This window comes from Euwallacea fornicatus, chromosome 8, assembly GCF_040115645.1.
Source record: "Euwallacea fornicatus isolate EFF26 chromosome 8, ASM4011564v1, whole genome shotgun sequence".
Lineage (NCBI taxonomy): Eukaryota > Metazoa > Arthropoda > Insecta > Coleoptera > Curculionidae > Euwallacea > Euwallacea fornicatus.
Window position 1 is genome coordinate 4100091 of NC_089548.1, and position 20109 is coordinate 4120199.

The following is a 20109-nucleotide window of genomic DNA, read 5'->3' on the forward strand; positions in this document are numbered from 1 at the left end:
GCATATCGAGGGATAACTCATTGTGTTAAGAATTTATTGATCGATCTTGCGTGAAATATGGCACAAAGAAGTCCGAAAGCCGAATTTTCTATTGTGCGTTTGTTGATGTTTATATTCAAGTGAGCTTGAATAATGCGTTTCTCGCATAAATGTCGTCAGTCTTGTAAGATGTAAAGATATAGCTTGTAACGTTAAAGATCGTGCTAAGATTAAAGAATGCCTTTGTCAACGGTCTCTTTTCTACCAGTTTCAAGTCAAGGTCTTCCTCGAATTTTTATCAAGACGTAAGTTCATCGATTAATCGTTATTTCACCCGATGGAATAATTAGATCATCGGGGTTATGTTTTAATTTTACCATGCCGTCGACTCGTAATGGGAAAGGACGACCCGAATCATCAACAGCGTCCGTAAAAAAGAAATTAAGTCCGTAAACAAACTTTTTAATTATAACGGCAAAAACTGCATCGGACAGTAATGGCCATTTTTTCGAATTTCAGTTTTAGCACTTTGTACTTTTTTCTGCATCCTAAACAATAAGGGTTTATTGGGCACCTATCCCTATTTCGGGTATACTTACTTCGGTGCGGTAATGATGTCCTTTTACGGGACGCGGTACAATCTAAATGCTAACTCAATACGTCGTAACTCGAATATTGAAAGTGTTCATATCTCACCAAAGCGGGACATGTGGGAGTTAAGAAGACTCGAAAAATTAATTTTTTAAATTGGAATCTCGCAATTAGCCTGTAAAAACTAGACAATTTCAAAACTTACTATTTTTTAAACTTTCTGGTGTAATTCGGTAATTTATCCCAGCACTTTCGCAGTGGCTTAGCCAGTATATTTTAGACAGAACACTTTGTCTACAAAATAGAATCGTTAACCAAAACGATCCCAGAACATTCATGGACATCGCGGGATGCCAATTGCTACGTATCACTCATTTAGTGCAAAATAGATGAGGATATAAGGACCCTCTGCAGACCCCATTTATTTTGTCGTTCGTTCTGTGCTCCAAAACAACGTCATTCCATAGATTGTGACCGAAAGTTGTTAAGCTGTAAAATGTACTCATACACTGTTAAAATTAGTAATAAACGCAAAATTTTACTTAATCTATCATAAATCCGAAGAAGCACAAACAAAGTTTAGAGCTATTTTCAAACTTTGGGGCTGGACACCTCGCTCATGAAGCTCCTCAGGGCCCAAGTTAATATGACAAATCTACCTTGCATCAAACAAGGAATGGCCCTGTTATGTATCGACATATTTTCAATTAACATCCTGTATACGTTCAACTCTGGAACATTCGGAGCAGCAAATGCCGTGAACATTTTTGATACGATAATCCCATTTATAGCACACGCGATTCCGGGACAATTGCACTTGCCAATGTACAACGGACATTATGGTTTTGAATACACTGCATGTACTACTTATCGTAAAAATAGGCGCACATTGAATTAATGCCTCAAATTCAACCAGAATTATTGTATGTATTTAGTTCTAGCAGTGGCTCAATTGTGTAGATTTCACATACAACCCCGTGCGTTAGATACGGGAAATGCTAGAACTGACAGCTATAACATACGTTCAATGTAGTGGAAACGTGCTTTTCCAGCAACACAATGCACGGCCACATATTGCTCGCATGACCATGGCTCAGCCATAACGTAGCATTGTTGATGCGCCTCCTTGGCCTCCACGCTCTCCTGATTTTTCCCCTATAGAAAACCTATGGGTCACGACGCAAGGAAGGGTTACTACACTGGAAAACCCTTGACGTACTTCAGTAGAGTTACGAAGTGCAGTTCAAGTTGCCTGGGATACAGCCACTGAAGGGGAAATCGACCATTTGCCTAGGAGCGTGCCCAGATGAGTCTCTGAGGGTGCAAATTCGCAAGGTGGCCATACACATCGTTCGAATTTTTAAGACTTTCTGGAATTTGATTCACTCGCAAGTTACATAATTTATTTTATTTAAGCGTTTTCATTATACATACAAAGTGTCATTAAAATACGCGAATTATTTTCAAATGTGGCAATTTTAGAATAAGCAGTATACTTGCACGAAATCACATATGCTTACATAATATGCAGGGTATTTCCTATGTACGGTACATAACTTCGGGAACGTATTCTACAGCTAAAATAAAGATAATTTTGTTATATAAACTATATGCCAAAAATGCTTCATTGCGAAAATACAGGGTGTGAAAATTTCTTTAAAAAATTATAATTTTTTACATATTTCCGAAACTACTTGAGACATTTTAATGAAATTTGAATAAAACAGGCAAGTACACAACAGAAGAAATTCATATCTTCATACAAGTATTTCTTTTTTTAAGAATAATTTTTAAAAAATGAAAAAAATTAGCTACGATGTTTTTTATTTATTTACTCGAAAACGGTGCGTCCTACGAAAAAAAGTCAAGAGACCTTTTTTGTCCACATCGACCATATAATTAAAAAAGGAACAAAATATTGAAAAAGAACAGTGGCGTGCTACATTTTTCCTTTAAAATATCCAGCAATTATCCTGCCCGCACGCCAATGGTTACACAACAGCCACTGTTTTTCGCGTAAAATACGCACCGTTGCTAACTCTCGAACCTTACAAAATTTCATTAAAATGTCTCAAGTAGTTTCGGAAATATTTAAAAAATTGTAATTTTTTTAAGAAATTTTCACACCCTGTACTTCCGCAACGAAGCATTTCTGGATTATAGTTTATATGACAAAATTACCTTTGTTTTAGCTGTAGAATGCGCTCCCGAAGTTAGGTACCGTACTTAGGAAACACCCTGTATATATTTTTACCATTCGGGCAGGTTTACGTTGGTGTAATTAAGGCTTTCCGAGTAGATCCTATTTTCAGTCACTTTACAGTATTTCTGTGACAATTAGCGCCGAACGTGCATGCTAAATTTGTGGCCTGTGACAGATCAAAACCCGAGATAATTCATTACAAGCAGCAATAATAATTATTAGAAAAGTTAATGAGAAACATGCTGTGCAAGAATCGAGGCAGCAGATGAGAAAAACGTTACATTAATGCACTGTTCAGGGGTTGCTAAATACTTTCATTGCTTGAGCAGCAGACCTGAAAATTGATGTTGCCTGCAAATTATCTGTGTTTATTCTCCAACTTCTGGTAAAAGTTGGAAACATTTCTGGGCACCAGACTACGGTAGTCGGGTTGCCGAGAAAACAAATCAAAACCGTTGTTCTGCTCGCTCTGTCCTTTGAGGCTCTAGGTGGTATCTAATTATACGTTTGTTTCTGTAATTGGAAAGGTCCAGTAGAAACAAATCTCCTTAAGAGGCGTAAAATTCAATTTCTGCCTCCCAAGACGATCTAATTGAAAACAATTTTTCAAGCTACTGGAACGACGTTTCTCATATTTGTTTTCGGAATTTCGGCGGAACAAAAAGAGGAGCCACCATCCGAAATTAGAGTCTTAATTAGTTCAATTTGGTATAGAGTTTTTTTGGGATTGTTTAAGGGGAGGAGGTCGACCTTGCAGGAAAATAATGTAAAGATAAGATATCGCAGATGTTCCTGACGTAATAATTTTATTTGTATTAGGTGCTTATGAGATTGCGACTGCTGACAAACGTGTCGCACCTCACAACAAACTAAACCGCAGTTTACTGTCCCAAGCTGAAGCATTGGCACGCTTATACCGGGAAACACAACTAATAAATTACACACAAAAACCAAAAATCCCCAGACAGTGCAAACACAATCATCAAATATTTAAAAGAGAGTTAAACTTTCGGTCTTTCATGCAAGACTTCCTTCGAGCGATAAGGGCAAAGTCAACATGGAGTAGAAATTTTGCATATCAGACACTTATTTTAGAATCAAAGGCAAAATTTATACGTCATAAAGTTGTTATTGCCCTGATTTCGTACGAAGGGAGAATGTTACTAAACAGTTTTGGAACGGGGCGAAATACGGGAGGCTGTAATTACAGGGACAGAGCCCGAAGGGCTGCGATCACCAAGGAGACTTGTGTCAGCACCGGTCGCGAGAACTGATGACCTCTTTTCCGTGGTGTAAGTTCTTCCTCGTTACTCTCAGTTCCCCTGACGATGTGAAAATTCCCCCAAAACTCGCCCAGTATCGAATGCTTGTCAGAAGGAGTTCAAGTGTCGAATTTAGATCAGAAAACACAAGGGCAAACGTTATTGAGTGCCTCGCGATAAGAGTGTTTACGTAAGGGTAAAGGTGTGAAGCCACGCGCCCCCTTGTTTGAATTCCAGCGTGGGTGGACGATTTTGTTTCCGCAAGACCTGTTGATATTCCTTGCTCAAGGTGCAACTTTAACACCGTTACCCTTTATAAGGGGGTCCCGGGAATGCAAATAGAGACAGGCGGAAGACCGAAGGACTTATTGTTAACTTTGACACCTAGCGGCGATAAGGCCGAGTTATGTAACATGGTTGGAAAAGCGTTAAATTGGGTTATTGACTGTAAGATTACGAGGTGCCGCTGAGTGGGTAACTCAATAAGTAAATTTTCAAAGTTAATCCCTTTAGGGCGAAAGTACCCTAACGACAAATGAGCTATATGACTGCGGCGGTTTTGTGGGGCTGCAGCTATGACAACCGAGAAATCGCGGCAACGTAAACCGTTTGAGGGTCAAATCAGGTGGTCAAGCATATCGATCTACCACATTCAGTCAGACTGACCGCAGTTTTAGCACCCGCATTCAAAATTTGCCGATTTTTCAGGCAGATTAGCCAGGACATTCAGCCATATAACACGGGTGATTTAAATTTCAGGGGCGCACTCGGGGTCGACTCATTCCCAGATGAGACGAATTCAGCGCGTTTGTGGAAGAAACGTCGGTAAAAAAAGCTTCACAAAAAATTGCTAGTTTTTATTGTACAAGATGTTTACGTTTTTTTTTACGTAAATTGCGAGTGAATCGCATAGTTTTTGTTTGGCGGCTCAAAGTTGCTCCTCGGGGTTTTTTGCCTGCGATAAACTCACCTAAAATCTCTGTTCCGAGCTGGTTGATAGATAGCGCCTCTTCTGTCTTAATGAGACACAAAAAGCCGATCTAACTATTTTATCAGCGCAGATAACTTCGATAACATTACGAATTCTCACGCCCTAAACTGTTCTACGCCGAAAGGGTATTTTGCAAAAAGTCGTAACTCTAACCGTTGTCGGAATAGTTTATATTCGATTTTTCGGTGTGCTGATTGGAACATCAATAAATAGTCAAAACTATACTAACGAGCAATTAGGTTCCTTAGCATGTTCCAGGTTTCCGAAGTGATTTCCATCCCCCGAAGTAACGTCTTGCGGTGGTTCCGGGGGGAACCACGGTGAAAAGAGGACAGGGGGTTTAGTCGGTCGGCGTGCCCTGGATTGGGACGTTAACCCGACGCAAAGGGGGTAAATAAGATCGCCAAGCCCCCAATGTCTGTTTGCAGATTCCCCTCAACCTCTATATACAAAGAGGTTTCCGGAGTGAGAGATACCCTATGGAGCGCAAGCAAGCAGCTTTGTATGACACAAGTTTCATTGAATCGACCTATTTTTACCTGTCGCACCAAATACTCATTTGCTCCATTCGTTCCGGGACACCCTGTACTTATCAACATTTATGACCCAAGCCCACAAGAATAAACTAACATCGCAAGGCTAAACCTAGGGATTAAAAATTTGACGTGTCGGAATTCTCCTCCATCTCGTTACTAACTTGATACCTGACCTTTCTGCCCTTCTGTTCTTCATGCAATATCTTAAAGCACAGCACTAATTATGCGTGCTATACTTAAGTTTCTTTTACGCCAACTCGGGTAGTTGTGGCTTTTCATCTTGCTGTCTTCAACTCTTCAGCTGAATAATGTGAGCACTGATAGGGCCCTAGGCCCGAGCTTATATTATATAAAACAGTGTCTCGAAGATTTGTAATTAAAATTGTTTTTTCTTCTCATGAAAGCGTAGGGAAAGAGGTTCGCCTCTTAAGGCCTTATCGGCGCGTTTCTTTTTTTCAAGGTAATTAAATTGTGATGGAGCATCGAGCCCTCTAAATGCGTTTATTAAATTTAATCCGATGAAAGGGTTGAAAGGGCCGATAATAGACCGCCACAAAAACTTTTTTCGACAAATTGATGACTACAAACTCGTTAGTGTTTTTTGGCCTACTTTTTCCATCAATAAGTGTTTTTATGTTTTTAAAAAGTTTTACGTGCATGATGGCTGAAATAAGGCTGCCCTGGCGAGATTTCATCTTATCAGTCACGAAATCGGCTCTCCAGGGATGGCTTGATGGATAGTCGGTAACGACATAAAGATTCGATTAAACAGATATTGATTAATTCCATGCGAAATTAATTTGACCCGGCCCCGAAAAATCCGGTAGCAAATTACCGACAATAACCAATGCATATCGGTAACGTAATGATCGCTTATGCATAAATATTTCATTAAAAAAATTACAAAAAGTCAGTAGGTATCAATCATAATTCGCGGTAACTCTGTTCGACGTAAATTATCCGATTCATCATGTTTATATATCGGTGGACCGTGAAATCTGTAAATAAGGTGCAGCCAAGGATCTTATGAAAATACCTCGGAATACAATATAATTGCAAAAAGATAGGGTTATTAGAGGGAACAAGAATGAAGTCCGAGGCCTTTTCAGCTAGAAGTCAAAGCTCACGCTGATTTCTTAGGTTTTTTTCTATTGCGGGGTTCGAGGTAGGCAGGTGTCAAGTTTTTGAGATAAATTTAATTTCAAACATTTCGTCGGTCACTTTGTCGAATTATCCCCGAAATCATCATAGTTCTTAATAAAATTGGGGAACCGCGCAACATCTGAAGAAGCTGAGGATACGCGTTTAGATGCGGTGATAGATCAAAAAAAATCTGACACTCCTAAGAAGCTCCAAGTGATTTGCGCAAAAAATTCCGAGGAACTCAGGACGATATGAAGGCATATACTTGATTATCCATAAATAAATTTGAAAAAAAAATCCCAAAGTCGCTACCTGAGCGAATTTTCTTTAACTCCTAAGGGAGCAAATCGTGCCACTCTGAAAAGGGACGGCGGCAGTTCTGGTGAACCTGGAACGTCCGGTCCTACCATACACCGTAACTTAGGTGACTCGCAAGACTCCTTTGCACAAATTTACACAACTTATTACCTAATTTAAACTCGATAAATCTCTAAGGTGATAACTATATGCTAACTACCACAGTCGAGACGGTACCCTGAGGTCTCTTACACTGGGTGGTAAATGGCCCCTAAAAATGAAAATTCAAATTTTATTGGACGAGATTAATATCAATCCTAATTACACAGGCCAGGGACGTTCCTAAGAATGATTATACTTTGTACCGTTAGAGACAGCCATTACCGATAAACTATCGGATATGGACGCCTCATCATATCGCAGCATCTCATCCGATATACGAGTAGAGCTAATACTCACCCGTTTATCATCGAGCTATGTCTAACATAATTATTACTAGATAAACGAGGGAATGGCCTAATAATGGTATCGTGGGAGTACGATGTTGAATGTCTAATATGTGAGAACTCTTAAGTGGTGAAAAAATGTGCCTGATTGCCTTGGATTTTATCTCAAAATGCCACCTCCAGCGTTTTACCACCCAAGACAAAAGCTCTCCAGGGTATTGGTCAATCATCTTATAATACCTAAGATTTGCAACCTCCCATCAACTAAACGAAAAAAAAAACCATCCCTCAAGTTTCCATAATTAACCCGCCGTGAATAGGCGTGAAAGAGCTCATTGTTTGGCGCTAAATGCCTCTAAACTAATCTTTAAGTGTCCGAGATTTGATCTTTGGCCCGATTCTTATGTTAATAAGCCACTGGTGTTTTTATTGTGAAGCCTAAAGATGAGCGCTATAAAATAATTAAGCTCCCAGCTTCGGTAATAGATCGATTGGTATCCGATAAGGTTCCAGCTTACGTGGAAATCGACCTATTTTCACACCTTTTGAGCCCTAAAGGATCAGATCGGAGATTAGTACGTCTGAAAGAAAAGATCGTTTGTTACAGTGCGATTTATAATTACAAAAGCTCAAATCATTAAAAGCTCCGGAGATCGATTTTGGTTCGACCGGATGTCGGGATGATGGTGTTGGTTTAAAGGGTTAGAGGGTATGATATATTAAGGTCGAAAGTGATTTCCCTAACTTAGGAGTGGTGGATCCCCGAGTTGTGTTGATTTTTATCTGTATATGACAGACGGCGTATGAAGACCTTGGGCTTAGAGTTATGGATGTATTTTTTTGGGTAAATCATGAAATTCTGGCAGCAAAAATTTTTAGAGCAAATCGACATGTTTTAAAATGTATATTTATTTTTTAATGCTCATTAAATCAGTCGTTCTCAATCACAACTAATGACACTAAATCACTGACGACGAGCTTTTCAAACTATCCGAACGAGCAGGAAATTTCTGGAATACCAATTCTTAAAAAAAGCCATATGGTTGTAGAACTATTCTTTATTTTCAAAACTGGTTAAAACGATCATTTTTCGTGTCAAAATACCGGGATTTAGGAACTCTTCTGACCTGTGATCTCAAAGCTCCAAGTACTTACGCTTGCCTGCATCTGTCTCACCTTTAATCCCACAGCTTCTCAAGAGGATAACGTGACTCCTGAATCTCTGATCCAGATATAGACCTTTCTCTTTAGGGTTTCCCACTCGGAAAGCTGAAGCCCTCTTAACACTAATTTTTGACTATACAGGATATTTCCTAAAATGTACAGCACGACTTTAAAGGGACATTTCGGGGGTTGAAATAAGGAAAAATGGGTCTTATGAACACACATAAGTACAGAACTGCCTCATTTTCGAAACACAGGGTATTAGGAAACAACCGTGTTTTTTTCGAAAGAGGTCGGCAGTCTCTTCGAAGGAAATTCGGATGGGCGCGTCTCAGTTGATAGTAATTTTAAACCGATTTTATGGATTTTTATAGCGTTCGTTGCAGTTATTTGAATTTTTTGAATTATATCAAGTTTGTTCAGAGACGTGCAAAAGTTTGGCTTTTAAATTTAATGTCGAAAGCGAAACGCGACATCAAAAAAGTATCAGGAGTCATAAAAGTTATATTCATATTTGCTTTATTGATAACGAAAATTGCAAAATCTCTTTGTGTACGATGAGTCGGTTGGAAAAATCGATCTAATATTGGAAAAAAAATTAAGTCGAAGCTAAAAAATGCAAAATTGAAAGCCCGAACATTTAAAGTGACCAAAGGTCGCATGAGAGGTGCAAAGAAAACCGACAGAGTCCAAAAGGTAATGAACGGAAAGCTAAGTCGACCTAATACGTAGTAGCGTTGAACTTTCACTTTTATCCCAATAGTGCACATTCAGACATTTCAGAATACCTTGTCCAACCATATGAAGGGCTTCTTCAGCTCTGTTAAACCCATTCTCATCCCAGTACGAAAACTCCAGAATTACTTCCAGGTAAATTAACTGTAGATGAAAATTTAACCTTTAACGCGAACTAAGTCTAGTTTCCTTCTAGTTGATTATCGACACGATTTGCCTTATGGGCCATCGATGGAAAAATTTCAAAAATCGTGTTCCATCACAAGTTTATCGACAAAATAAAATTTTCACAATGCAGTAGAAGTAAAAGTAAATTACGTTTCATCTCGTCATAATAAATTGGACACTCTCCTGAGGTGTCAGCATTAATTATAAATGGACAAAAACAACCCAATTCGCGTTTTTGTTTGTTCTGGTCAGATTAAAGACATCCTGAAGACTTGAGGCAACAATTCGAATGATTGATTCTTCCCCAGAAAATTGGGTTAATTTGGTCGGTGTTGGAGTTGAATGAATTCCAAATTGGGAAAAGTTGTTATTAAAAAATGTATCTCTTGAAGTCAAGGTTATACCTCACATGTAGGTTTCGGTAGACTTTAAATTGGTGACAATGAAACGCACAATGCACTAGAGACGGCTGCTTTGTATCCATTTAAAGGCCCTTTAGTGTCGTAATTCTCAAACCCTTTTCTGTGTCAAAGTATCAGTTTACAACTCCCATGGGAAGAAGTCGATTTTTAGTTGGAGATTGGTGTAAATTGATGACCAACAAAGCCGGACCAAAAATTCAATTTTTGCGCCAACTTTTTAATGGTGAACTTCACAAATTGGTTATGAATTTTAACTCAGTTAATCTCGAAACACCATTTCGATTTTAATTTATTTCAGTTGATTAGACGGTTATTCATGAATATGAAAAAGCTTATACAGGTGCGCCAAAATGAAAAATTCACCCATATCTTCCCTTTTCCCGCGCAAAGACCCTTATGTAATATATAGCCAATAATCAATTGATCCCTCGGCTCTGTCGTAAAATTTCTTCTGGTTTTTGTGCCTTTGTGTGCCTTAACTGACTGGCATTGTGTATACCTTTAAAGTTTTACACCTGAGTTGCACAAGATCCTTGAATTCCAGGAACTGAGGATATTTAAAAGCATTTAGGGAAGCTCCAGGTCAGAAACCCTGATTTAAAGGCTCTTATGCAAATATTACAGTCGATTTACCGGAATCATGTACCTCATTACCGATACTTAATGCTTGACGTAATTTTACAAAAGTACGAGCTAGATATATTAAGATGCATGTCGCGCAGACAAAACCAGTCTTAACTGCTCCCGATTTCCTATAAAAACAAGCTCAGACTGAGGCAGTAACTCTTCGAAATATTAAACGAATTTAGGCCCAAATAAGCTCATATACTAATCAAGGCAACTGAAATCACTTCCCCTATGAAGTGGCCGGTATTTTGCTGAATAATATCGTTGATGAGATTCGCCCCTTGAATTTAAATACAACTCATTTAAAATATAACGGATCTCTTGCAGAAATGAATCCTTAATCATCCAGTATTAAGTGGTGTCTTGTGGAGGGCGAAATTACAAGACAAGGGAAAGATGATTAATAGAGGTTGCTAATTTTGTATAATTAAGATTATTTTCAAGGTTGCTCTATCGGAGGGATTGTATTTCTATGATTTTTAACAGGACCGAAAAATACTGTTTGGTGCTTTAAAAAAAATTGAAAAAGACCCTGACGCTCGCTCCTGGAGGGCATAAGTCACGATCGTGATGAAATGAGCAAAACATCAGAATAGTTCTAGAATATTCAGCATATTTAAAATTTTGAGACGTCACCCTAATGTGGCGCAAATCTACTGCCATCACCTATTTCTGAATCTTCTGGCCATTTCGTTAAACCTTGTCTCAAAGGTAAGATTCCAGGTAGAATATTTGTTCATATATTATAGCTAGGAAATACAAGGCAAACGAGACTACCCCCTACCCTACCTACTTCCTTTTCTCTTCCACCACTCTATTAGAATATTTCCAAAATTTTTTTTGCTCGTTTCTTTTCTTTGCATTTTACGAATGATTATTTATGCATAGATGTAAGTGGTTTTGCCACAAGGGCAGACAAATCATAGCGTGGACAGCCTCTTCCCTTGGAAATATATCACACATAGCAGGTACAATATCAGGCTCAATGAAACAATTGGGGGTAAAATTGAATACAGAAAATATCATATATAAAATTCCTTGCGAATGTGAGAAATTTCATATTGGCAAAACCTTCATAAATCAGAATTTTTGCGCCGAATTCATTTATTAAATTTGTGCCGAAATCATATTAAAATAAGATGTTTTCATGAGTTGCCTCCTTTGACAATGGCCAGAAAATTAAGTGAGACGATCGTTGCATCATTACCAAGAAATCATTATCAGAAAATTAAAAAACAAAGAACATTCATATATTTTCTTTAATAAAAACCGATGTGTGGCCTCTTGTTCATTAAGCATGGATAACACTCGGTTAGCTATGCTTGAACAAGAGGTCAATCTCGGACGCATGAACAGAAACTAAACACTAACAAATACCTCTTAGTTAATCATCAACACTAATAATGTTTTTTGAGACAGGTTGAATTAAGTAGAATGATCCAAGTCCAATACCTCAAATTAACCTTTTAAAATTATTACTTAACTCGAGATCAAGCGACTGTTATTCTTCAACATTTAAGAACAGGAATTTTTATGTATATTATTATTTAGAAGTGTTTTATACATTTTACGTATCCACAATCCATACACTTTCGTTTCGTTAATTTTCGCTTTTTAATCATTTTTCCCTCGGTCCTGAAGATGGTGACACATACATGATCGAAACGTCAACAAGTTTTCGTCCGAGTCCTTTGTAAAGGGTGAATTTCGTTACGAGTTAGTTTTAACTGAGAATTGGGGGCATTTGTCCTGCCCCAACAACCTCTACTTATCCGTGAGGCGTTATGCCCAAACAATATAGGAGAAACAACGAAATAAAATTGATTCTGTTGATTTTTGATTAAAAAAAAATTAAGTGAAAAAGAATTTACTTCAACTAAACAAATATTGATGAAAACAAATTTTTAGACATTTCTAAACGATTTTTGTTAGTCTGGGGGAGAAGCGAACAATAAAACAGACACAATTTCAGCGCGACTAATCATCTCCCCATGTACAGGGTGGCCAACTTTCGATGTTTATATAATGGGATTTCGTTAAAAGTAGAAGAAAAGCGATCGAAATATTCTGGATGTGTTTTTTGGAAGCAAGTTAAATGGGACAAACTTTCAAAAACTCCTTTTTCCCCAACCTTGCCCTAAAAAAAATATCAGCAATGTACTATTTAATTCTTATCACAAATTTTTCCTGAGACCCCCTATACATCATAAGCCTCGAAGTTCAGCCACCCATCATTTACATCTTAAATAAGTAGTAATCCTCGTTCTAGCCAGCATTAGCGCCAGGTAGGTACAACAATGTTTATATATGAGAACAGTAGGCAGGAACCCGACACCTACCGCGGCATTTCAACAATAAACAATCCTGATCGGCCGGTCGGCTAGTTGGTTACAATGTAAAAGAGGCAGGTGAACGAATGGGCTTTGGTACCGCCGCCAAGTACTTCAAGTACCAATCGGTGCGCTATTGGTCGCCGGTTCTCCCGTACAAAACCTAGAAGACCGCAATGGCACGAGACCGCGACCCGACACGACTGTTCGTCAATTGCCCTGGGTGTTTACAGTTGTTCGACCAAGCACAATTTGGCAATTTTTCCACTCGTTCCTGCAAAACTACCGTACTGGGCGTTCCTTCATTTTATCTAATTGAATACCTACCTGAAAATGGAAGGAAAAATAAACGTAAGTGGAATTTACTCGTGACATTTTCAGTGAAAAAAATACTTCCCTAAGAAGCACTCGAACTTTACTGGCCCATAAGCTAATACCCACAAAAGCGATGGTCATTCACTGATTTTTAATATTTAAAGGTCCCATCGACTTTTGCCGATGTCCACCAGGCCGAAAAATCACTACCAGAGGTGACGAAGCGTGGCGAAGAGCTAAACTCCGGATCCTTGTTTTGTGAAAAAACGCCGAAGCGTGAAAATCACTTTTCGAGAGCATTTTTGTTCTGGGAATCAATATTGTTTCTCTGCGGTTTGGTTTTTTCGACTTGAAAAAAAACTACAGGAAAATGGGGCAGGTAAATACGCAATTAAATGGACCAACAGGCAGGAGGAATTAAACGTATTTGATCGGAAAAGGTAGTTAAATCGTATGCGGAGTTACTTGAAATAATGTGAAAAATACTAGATTGGAAATGGCCATGGCATACTGAACCGCTACCATTAAGGTCTATCGCTAGCTACTATAATGCTGTTTTTATTTTGGAATTTTGAGTGCCAATGTTACTAATACTTTGTAACAAATGTGAAAAGCTCTCAATCCACAGAATCAAAATGAAACACTAGCACACACCCTCACAAATCATGCCGAATCCACTTAACAAACGCGCCTTGAATTATACATAAGCGCCTTAAAACGGCTTTAAAAGTGACACCCAATGGGCAGTAAATATTCTATTAATTTCCATAAGAATCTTCTTTCTACTAGTACCGAAAAGCAAACATAATCAAGCTCAGGCACGCCCATACACATTAATGACGACGTCTTATTTATTCGTTTAGGAATCAATTTTTGAAAGGGAAACTATTCCTTTTTTAGCATTAGATGAAGTCCATTTGGGGCTTGTTCTTGGGCGGTATACAACGACTCAAGAAACAATTTAAAGTCTACGCTAGACCCTAAAGGGTCTTTACAGGCAAAGTGTAAAAATAAATAATAAATATTTTACTTTAGCAATAATGCTTTAATGCTGACCCAAAACCGATTCGAGCCCTAAAACAACGCCCATTTGCGAAGATTTTCATCTCCCAATTCTGCTTTTAAAACCAGCTTTAATGCATGACATATTCTTATTACCGTCTATAAAATCTCTTTAAAACAGGCACTCCTGCCGATAAACTTAACAAGTTAATATTTGAAGTTTTTCTGCGGAACTGTAATGAGTCAGACAAAGAGCGACTTATGAAGAAAACGTTGTACGCGAGAGAGACGGAGAGTGGCATGTGTTTATAATTGCGTTTCTTTCTGGGTACTTTCCTAGTTATTGTAGTTAATAGGGGATCTACAGAATGCACAATAAAAGCCAAAAATTAAAGGGAAACATACTTTTAATATTTAAAACGGGACATTTCAATTGTAGGATTGTTGTAATGATACAAGTTTCAGCATTCTTTGGTTTTTATTTATTTCCTTTATTCAACTCAGCAGTCCTATCCTTGTGAAACTATACGAGGTACGACAAATTCAAAGGAACCACTCCCGGCCAGATGTGGACACACCAAGGATGTCTTGCTCGAGGATGAAGATCGAGGAAGATGGGATGGTTCACCATAGTTTCTTCTCTTGTCGCATAAAAGCTCTATTTTCTGTGAGGAATTGCATTGTAGCGTTTGTTTCAAGTTCATCCGTCTAGAGTCAAGCAGATGAGTCTCTTACACAGTTTCTGCAATAGATTGGGTCAGTGCAGATGCAAAAATGGTTTTAAATTGCGTTTGCATACACTACCAGGATTGAAAAATGGTTTTCTCGGTGTCCTAAGGATTATTTGTAGAAGGCGATAATGAGGTTTTGCGGTCTTAAAATTGGTTTTAAAAATGGTGTTGGAAACCTTTTTAAACGGACCCTTCGGTGCGTGCTTTGTGGTGATACTGAACTACCATCCTTGTGATAAAAGATCTGTTAGTTTATGCATATTTAACATTGAAATACTTACTCGTTCTTGCTTATTATGGGGAAATTTGGCGCTTGCGAAGAATCGTTTAGTTTATTTACACGTCACGTGCGGTTAGACTTAAGTGCGTTACGGCCTTGCACCTGACTTAATCCGGCCCTGTAATACTAAGAACTGCCCATTGGATCAACAAAATAAATTTACACTTTTACATGCTGGTCTATTTGTAGGCGCTTTGTGTTCATGAATGGGTGCGAGGTGTCAACTGTATTCTCTTTTCGGTTGCCCATGGATTCACTTTTCATCTTCGAACAATGCGGTCTCACGCCTCACTTTCAATAAATGCAATTAAAGGGCATTCTTTCGGGGCCCCTCCATTCTCTTGCATATAAGTGATGTTCGTCCTGGCCCTTTCAAAAATTTACGGATTTTTTTCGGGAAGCATTCCATCAATCGGCTCAACTGAAGTTGCAACGCTAAACAAAACCTATCGGTCTTGGGTGTTTTGGAAGAATGGGGATTACAAATGGAGTTTAACGACTTTATGGAGGTTTCGAGTGGGCCTATTCGAATATCTTTAAAATGTTATTGACAAAAATTGGGACAATAAATGGAAAGGAAGATCAGCTGTGGTTGGCTTAAGGTTGGTGTCACTGACTTAAAATTGAGAGAAGAATGATACGAAGGAGACTGTCGATGATTATTTTATTTCGACATCGAACCTGAAAATCAAAAGCTCACATTAACAAGATGTTGTTCCGAGAAAAGCGGCACGTTTTCAAAAAACGGCCCAATATAAATTCGCTTAATACTGAGTGATAATATCTGCTGATTGGCTCTGCGGCAATGTTCAATGGTTCTTTGATCTTTTTTCAAACGATAACATCACTAAACACTCAAAACCTTAATAAATTAATATAAAATGAATTTTATTGTCTTTAGCCGCAGTTTTAACTTAAAGGTGTATCGATTATTGTGCCTCGGAAACAATAATTCCGCTCGTTTATGACAAATTATGACAACAAAAAAATCCATGATTCTCAAGCGGCAGTGATTTCCTTAATACATCAAGGCTTCGAGTCTAGCAATAATGATGTTTCGTAGATAAGTGTAGTACGTGGCATAAAAGTGTACAAAGTGTTTACATTTTGGATCACCACAATACAGTTTATTCATGACGCTCCTGCAGCTGTGTCTATATACACTGACTTGTTCGATTTATTTTTAAAAAATCCCTCTTTGTTGAACCTTTGATAAAGGAATGTAGTTGTTGAGGTATTAAGCTGCGAACGCCAATAAATATATTTTGAAGAAAAATTACAGTAAAAGTTTTTAAAGTCTCTTTAAGATCGTAGTCGCGATACGACCAATTTATAATGGCAATAAAAAATATACAGGCAATTCAAAATGAAGTGGTCAAGTGGCATACTGAGCTTTATGCAGCAGTTTGTTATGGCATTTTATACAGTGTAACTTTGAGACGGCTTGATAAAGGCCATTAAACGGTTTAATAAGTTGGCAAGTGACAGGAAAACACTCCACTTACAAGACAACAATCTTAGCTTAACTTGTATGCTTTAAACTATTAAGTAAAGACGATTCAATGCGACAAATATATTACTTTACTTTATGCCGATCTTACAACAATAAAAATGAAGCTTTAAACTTTGTGCCCGACATAAAAGTATTTAATTGTAAATGTGAAATGATGATGACTTGTTAACTATATAGCATTCAATTGAAATGATATTGGCTAATGACACTCTTGGTCCTATGGTCAATACAATCAAGCGATTGTAATCTCCTTTGTGTCAACGCAAACTGGAAGCGATCATAGAGATCATAACAAAATGGAGAAATAGTACCATTACGATAAGAACGTTTAAAGTTCTGGGGCTAACACATCAAGGAGCTTTATCTAGAAAGGAGCTTTCACGGAAGCCAAGAACGGAGCCGCTACTGGCCTTCACTTCAACAAGTACCTACCTACCCACCAACCAGATTATCATGTGATAGTGTTACCGGGGTTATAATTTAAAACGCTAAATATGGATTTGACACTTGATATGTGTTACGCAGTTACCATGATCGATTGACAAGTTGCTCTGACGTGGATTTGACAATTTTTTTCAAAATTATTGAATATGTTCGGGTGACCTGAAAATAAATCTCTGGGCATATTTTGGAACTCTGAATGAATTGAAGCATGATTTTGGATTTAGGTAATCTAAATTAACGTAAAGGTGGATTTGTCGATGGGAGTCGATTGGTGAAAGGATGGGAGAGATGAGAAAATTTATTGATTCGGGGGAAAAATTCATACTTCAGAAACAAGTTTCATGGCAGGTTGGCCGCAGCAACGTGGGAGGCGAGCTTTCGAAATAGGTTAAACTAACCTAAATAAGAAAGTGATGATTGAAATGTTGACAATTTTTCGAATTTATGAATAATTCCCTACAAAGTAATGCCACATTAAGCGGTCTTCTTTAGGGTAACACTCTGGTCTGGTAATCAAAAAGCAGAAATTTTTAACACGTTTTTAAAATATCCGGGTGGGGCATAGACAAAGGGGATATTTTTCATATCCACATATGCGCATTAAATTTGCAAAAATTAATACAACCGGAGATATTTGCTTCTCAACGGCTTGAGGTTTTCGAGTAAAATTTTGGCAAACTTGGTATAGGTAACTTCCATCATTCGAAGCTCATAAAGTTTCGCAAAATTTTATAATATCCATAGTTATTTGAGTATAATAACATTTTACCAGGTCTTCCTTGATTGAGAACTTAGGACTGAAAGTTAGCTAATCTAAAAAAAATTTTGTACGAATTTCGCTTTAGTACCATTCTCCTCTAATTGAAATCTAAATTTGATGTTGTAATCGTTTAAAATGCAAATGTGACCTCTACGGTGTCATTTATATGCGCTACTCACCGTGGGGATCTCGAAAACGGTAGAGGACATTAAAGATAAGTCATCAAACTCCGTTTAAAATTCAGCGTTGAAAATACGCACTTATATGGGTTATAACTTTTTTAAAAGGCCTTGACCTTTCGCCCAGCCCTATGTATCACATTGTGTATTAAGTACATAGAGAATTTTTTTGTTAAAAAATTTTTCCTAAGATGAGTAAAATAGCAGGTACTCAGCTTAATTTTTTTTAGGAAACAATTGATTTAAAGGTCAATAAAGATGTGACTATAATTAAAAATTCTTCACATTAAACGTTCGAGAATTCCTCCTGTCAGCCTTTGCTAAACATTTCGCGTTTGATAAATTTACACTATCAATTTAACCCACATGGTATCTCTTACGGCTTTGAAAATCCCAATAATGGTCAGAGATTTTGAATAACCTTGTTAATATCTTAGAAATTTCTTAATAACGAACATCCTTGAATACCTACTATCCAAATTTGAAGACCTGGTTTTAATCATGAATTTCACATGTGCTCTATACAAATGTGGTGAAATATTTATATTGACATCCTTAATTTTTTATTCGATTTTAACGACGTTCACTATTCTCCATGATATTCACATAAATAGTAAAGGTCAGTTTTTAAATATCAATGTTAAGTTCTCGCAATCAGATTAAAATTCTTCTTTGTGGAAGGGTACATTGTGGTGGTATAAAAAGCCTAAAAAGATAACCACGTTTATCTAGTCGAATTTAGCTCACAAAAGCAAATCAATCGAAACACAATGAAACTTGTATGTAACATTATCAAATAAAAAATTTAAATTAATAATAAAATTTTCAGATCCTGGCATTGACTGCTCTTGTCGCTGTAGCTGTAGCTGTTCCAGTTTCTGAGGACTCTGAAGCAGTTGTTCTAAAGAGCGATGCAGATGTAGCACCAGATGCCTATAACTATGCGTAAGTCTCTAATCATTCACAAACTAACTACTTTTAACTACTTACTTGTTATTGATCTAGATACGAAACCAGCAATGGAATCTCTGCCGATGAACATGGAGAACTGAAAAATGCTGACACTGAAGGTGAATCTCTGGCTGTCCAGGGACAGTTTAAATACACCGGTCCTGATGGCGTGGTGTACCAACTGAACTATGTGGCCGATGAAAATGGATTCCAGCCTTCAGGCGCTCATTTACCTGTACCCTCTTAAGCTGACAATGTAAATATGGCCAAAAGTAGTAATAAGATAAAAAGAAAATGTAAATTAATAATATAAAAAATTAATAGTGAAGTATATGTAGTTTGATTTGTGGAGGTAATGCGGATGACTGCTTATATCAGATAATCTTGTTAACAATATCTGAAAATGCGAATATGCTGGATGTGGTATAATATAGGAGCATTTCATCATTCTCTACTATGGATTAGGGATATAGTGAGTCATCAATCTACAACAGAAACGGGCCCAAAATTTTAAATTGGTAACGACAGTGATGACTAAATTTTGAAACTAATTTCCTTAAAAGTTGGTAATGCAGTGAAAGTCTAATAAAACGAAGGTGGGAGTGAAAAGAGCCGCTCTATCTGGTAGTCGCTATATCAAGACTTGTTTTTTTATGATTAATAAAACATTGAAAAAAACATAGAAATTTGTTTAAAAAATTATAATAAATGAATAACAAAACGTAAATAATTTAATATGACTTCTACTTTACCTACAGGACGTTTAAAAAAGACGCGTCGATATGTAAGGGGGTGATTTTTTTTATCATTTTATAATAAAACGTGAATACAAGTGTCGGTCTGGAAATGTATTGTTTCCAAGATACAGGGTGTTAATTTTTTGTTTAATCAGTTTTTGAAAAATCATTTAAATATCTTTTGACTCGTTTTTTTAAAAATTTGGTAGCGTGGTGTGTAGCACTAAGGGGCTGATTTAGCTCTAACTGGATTAAAATTATTATGTCCAGTTGCGCCAGGGAGAACACCTTAATCAAATTAAT

The 20109-nt window shown here is 37.5% G+C and overlaps 1 protein-coding gene across 3 annotated transcripts in view; it reads left to right on the forward strand.

Annotated features, from left to right (window-relative positions):
* Positions 1–19316, forward strand: part of LOC136340653 (cuticle protein CP14.6-like) — a 46645-nt gene extending 27329 nt beyond the window's left edge. Inside the window, exons 1-3 of one of the 3 annotated variants that reach the window (XM_066284877.1) lie at positions 13081–13245; positions 18948–19063; positions 19124–19316. In XM_066284877.1, coding sequence (XP_066140974.1) covers positions 13228–13245; positions 18948–19063; positions 19124–19316 — 327 coding nt within the window. In that variant the 5' untranslated portion in view covers positions 13081–13227. Of the gene's footprint in view, positions 1–13080; positions 13246–18804; positions 18898–18947; positions 19064–19123 lie in introns of those variants that run through there. The other 2 variants (XM_066284878.1, XR_010732344.1) reach the window with 2 other exon arrangements.
* The last annotated feature ends 793 nt before the right edge of the window (positions 19317–20109 follow it).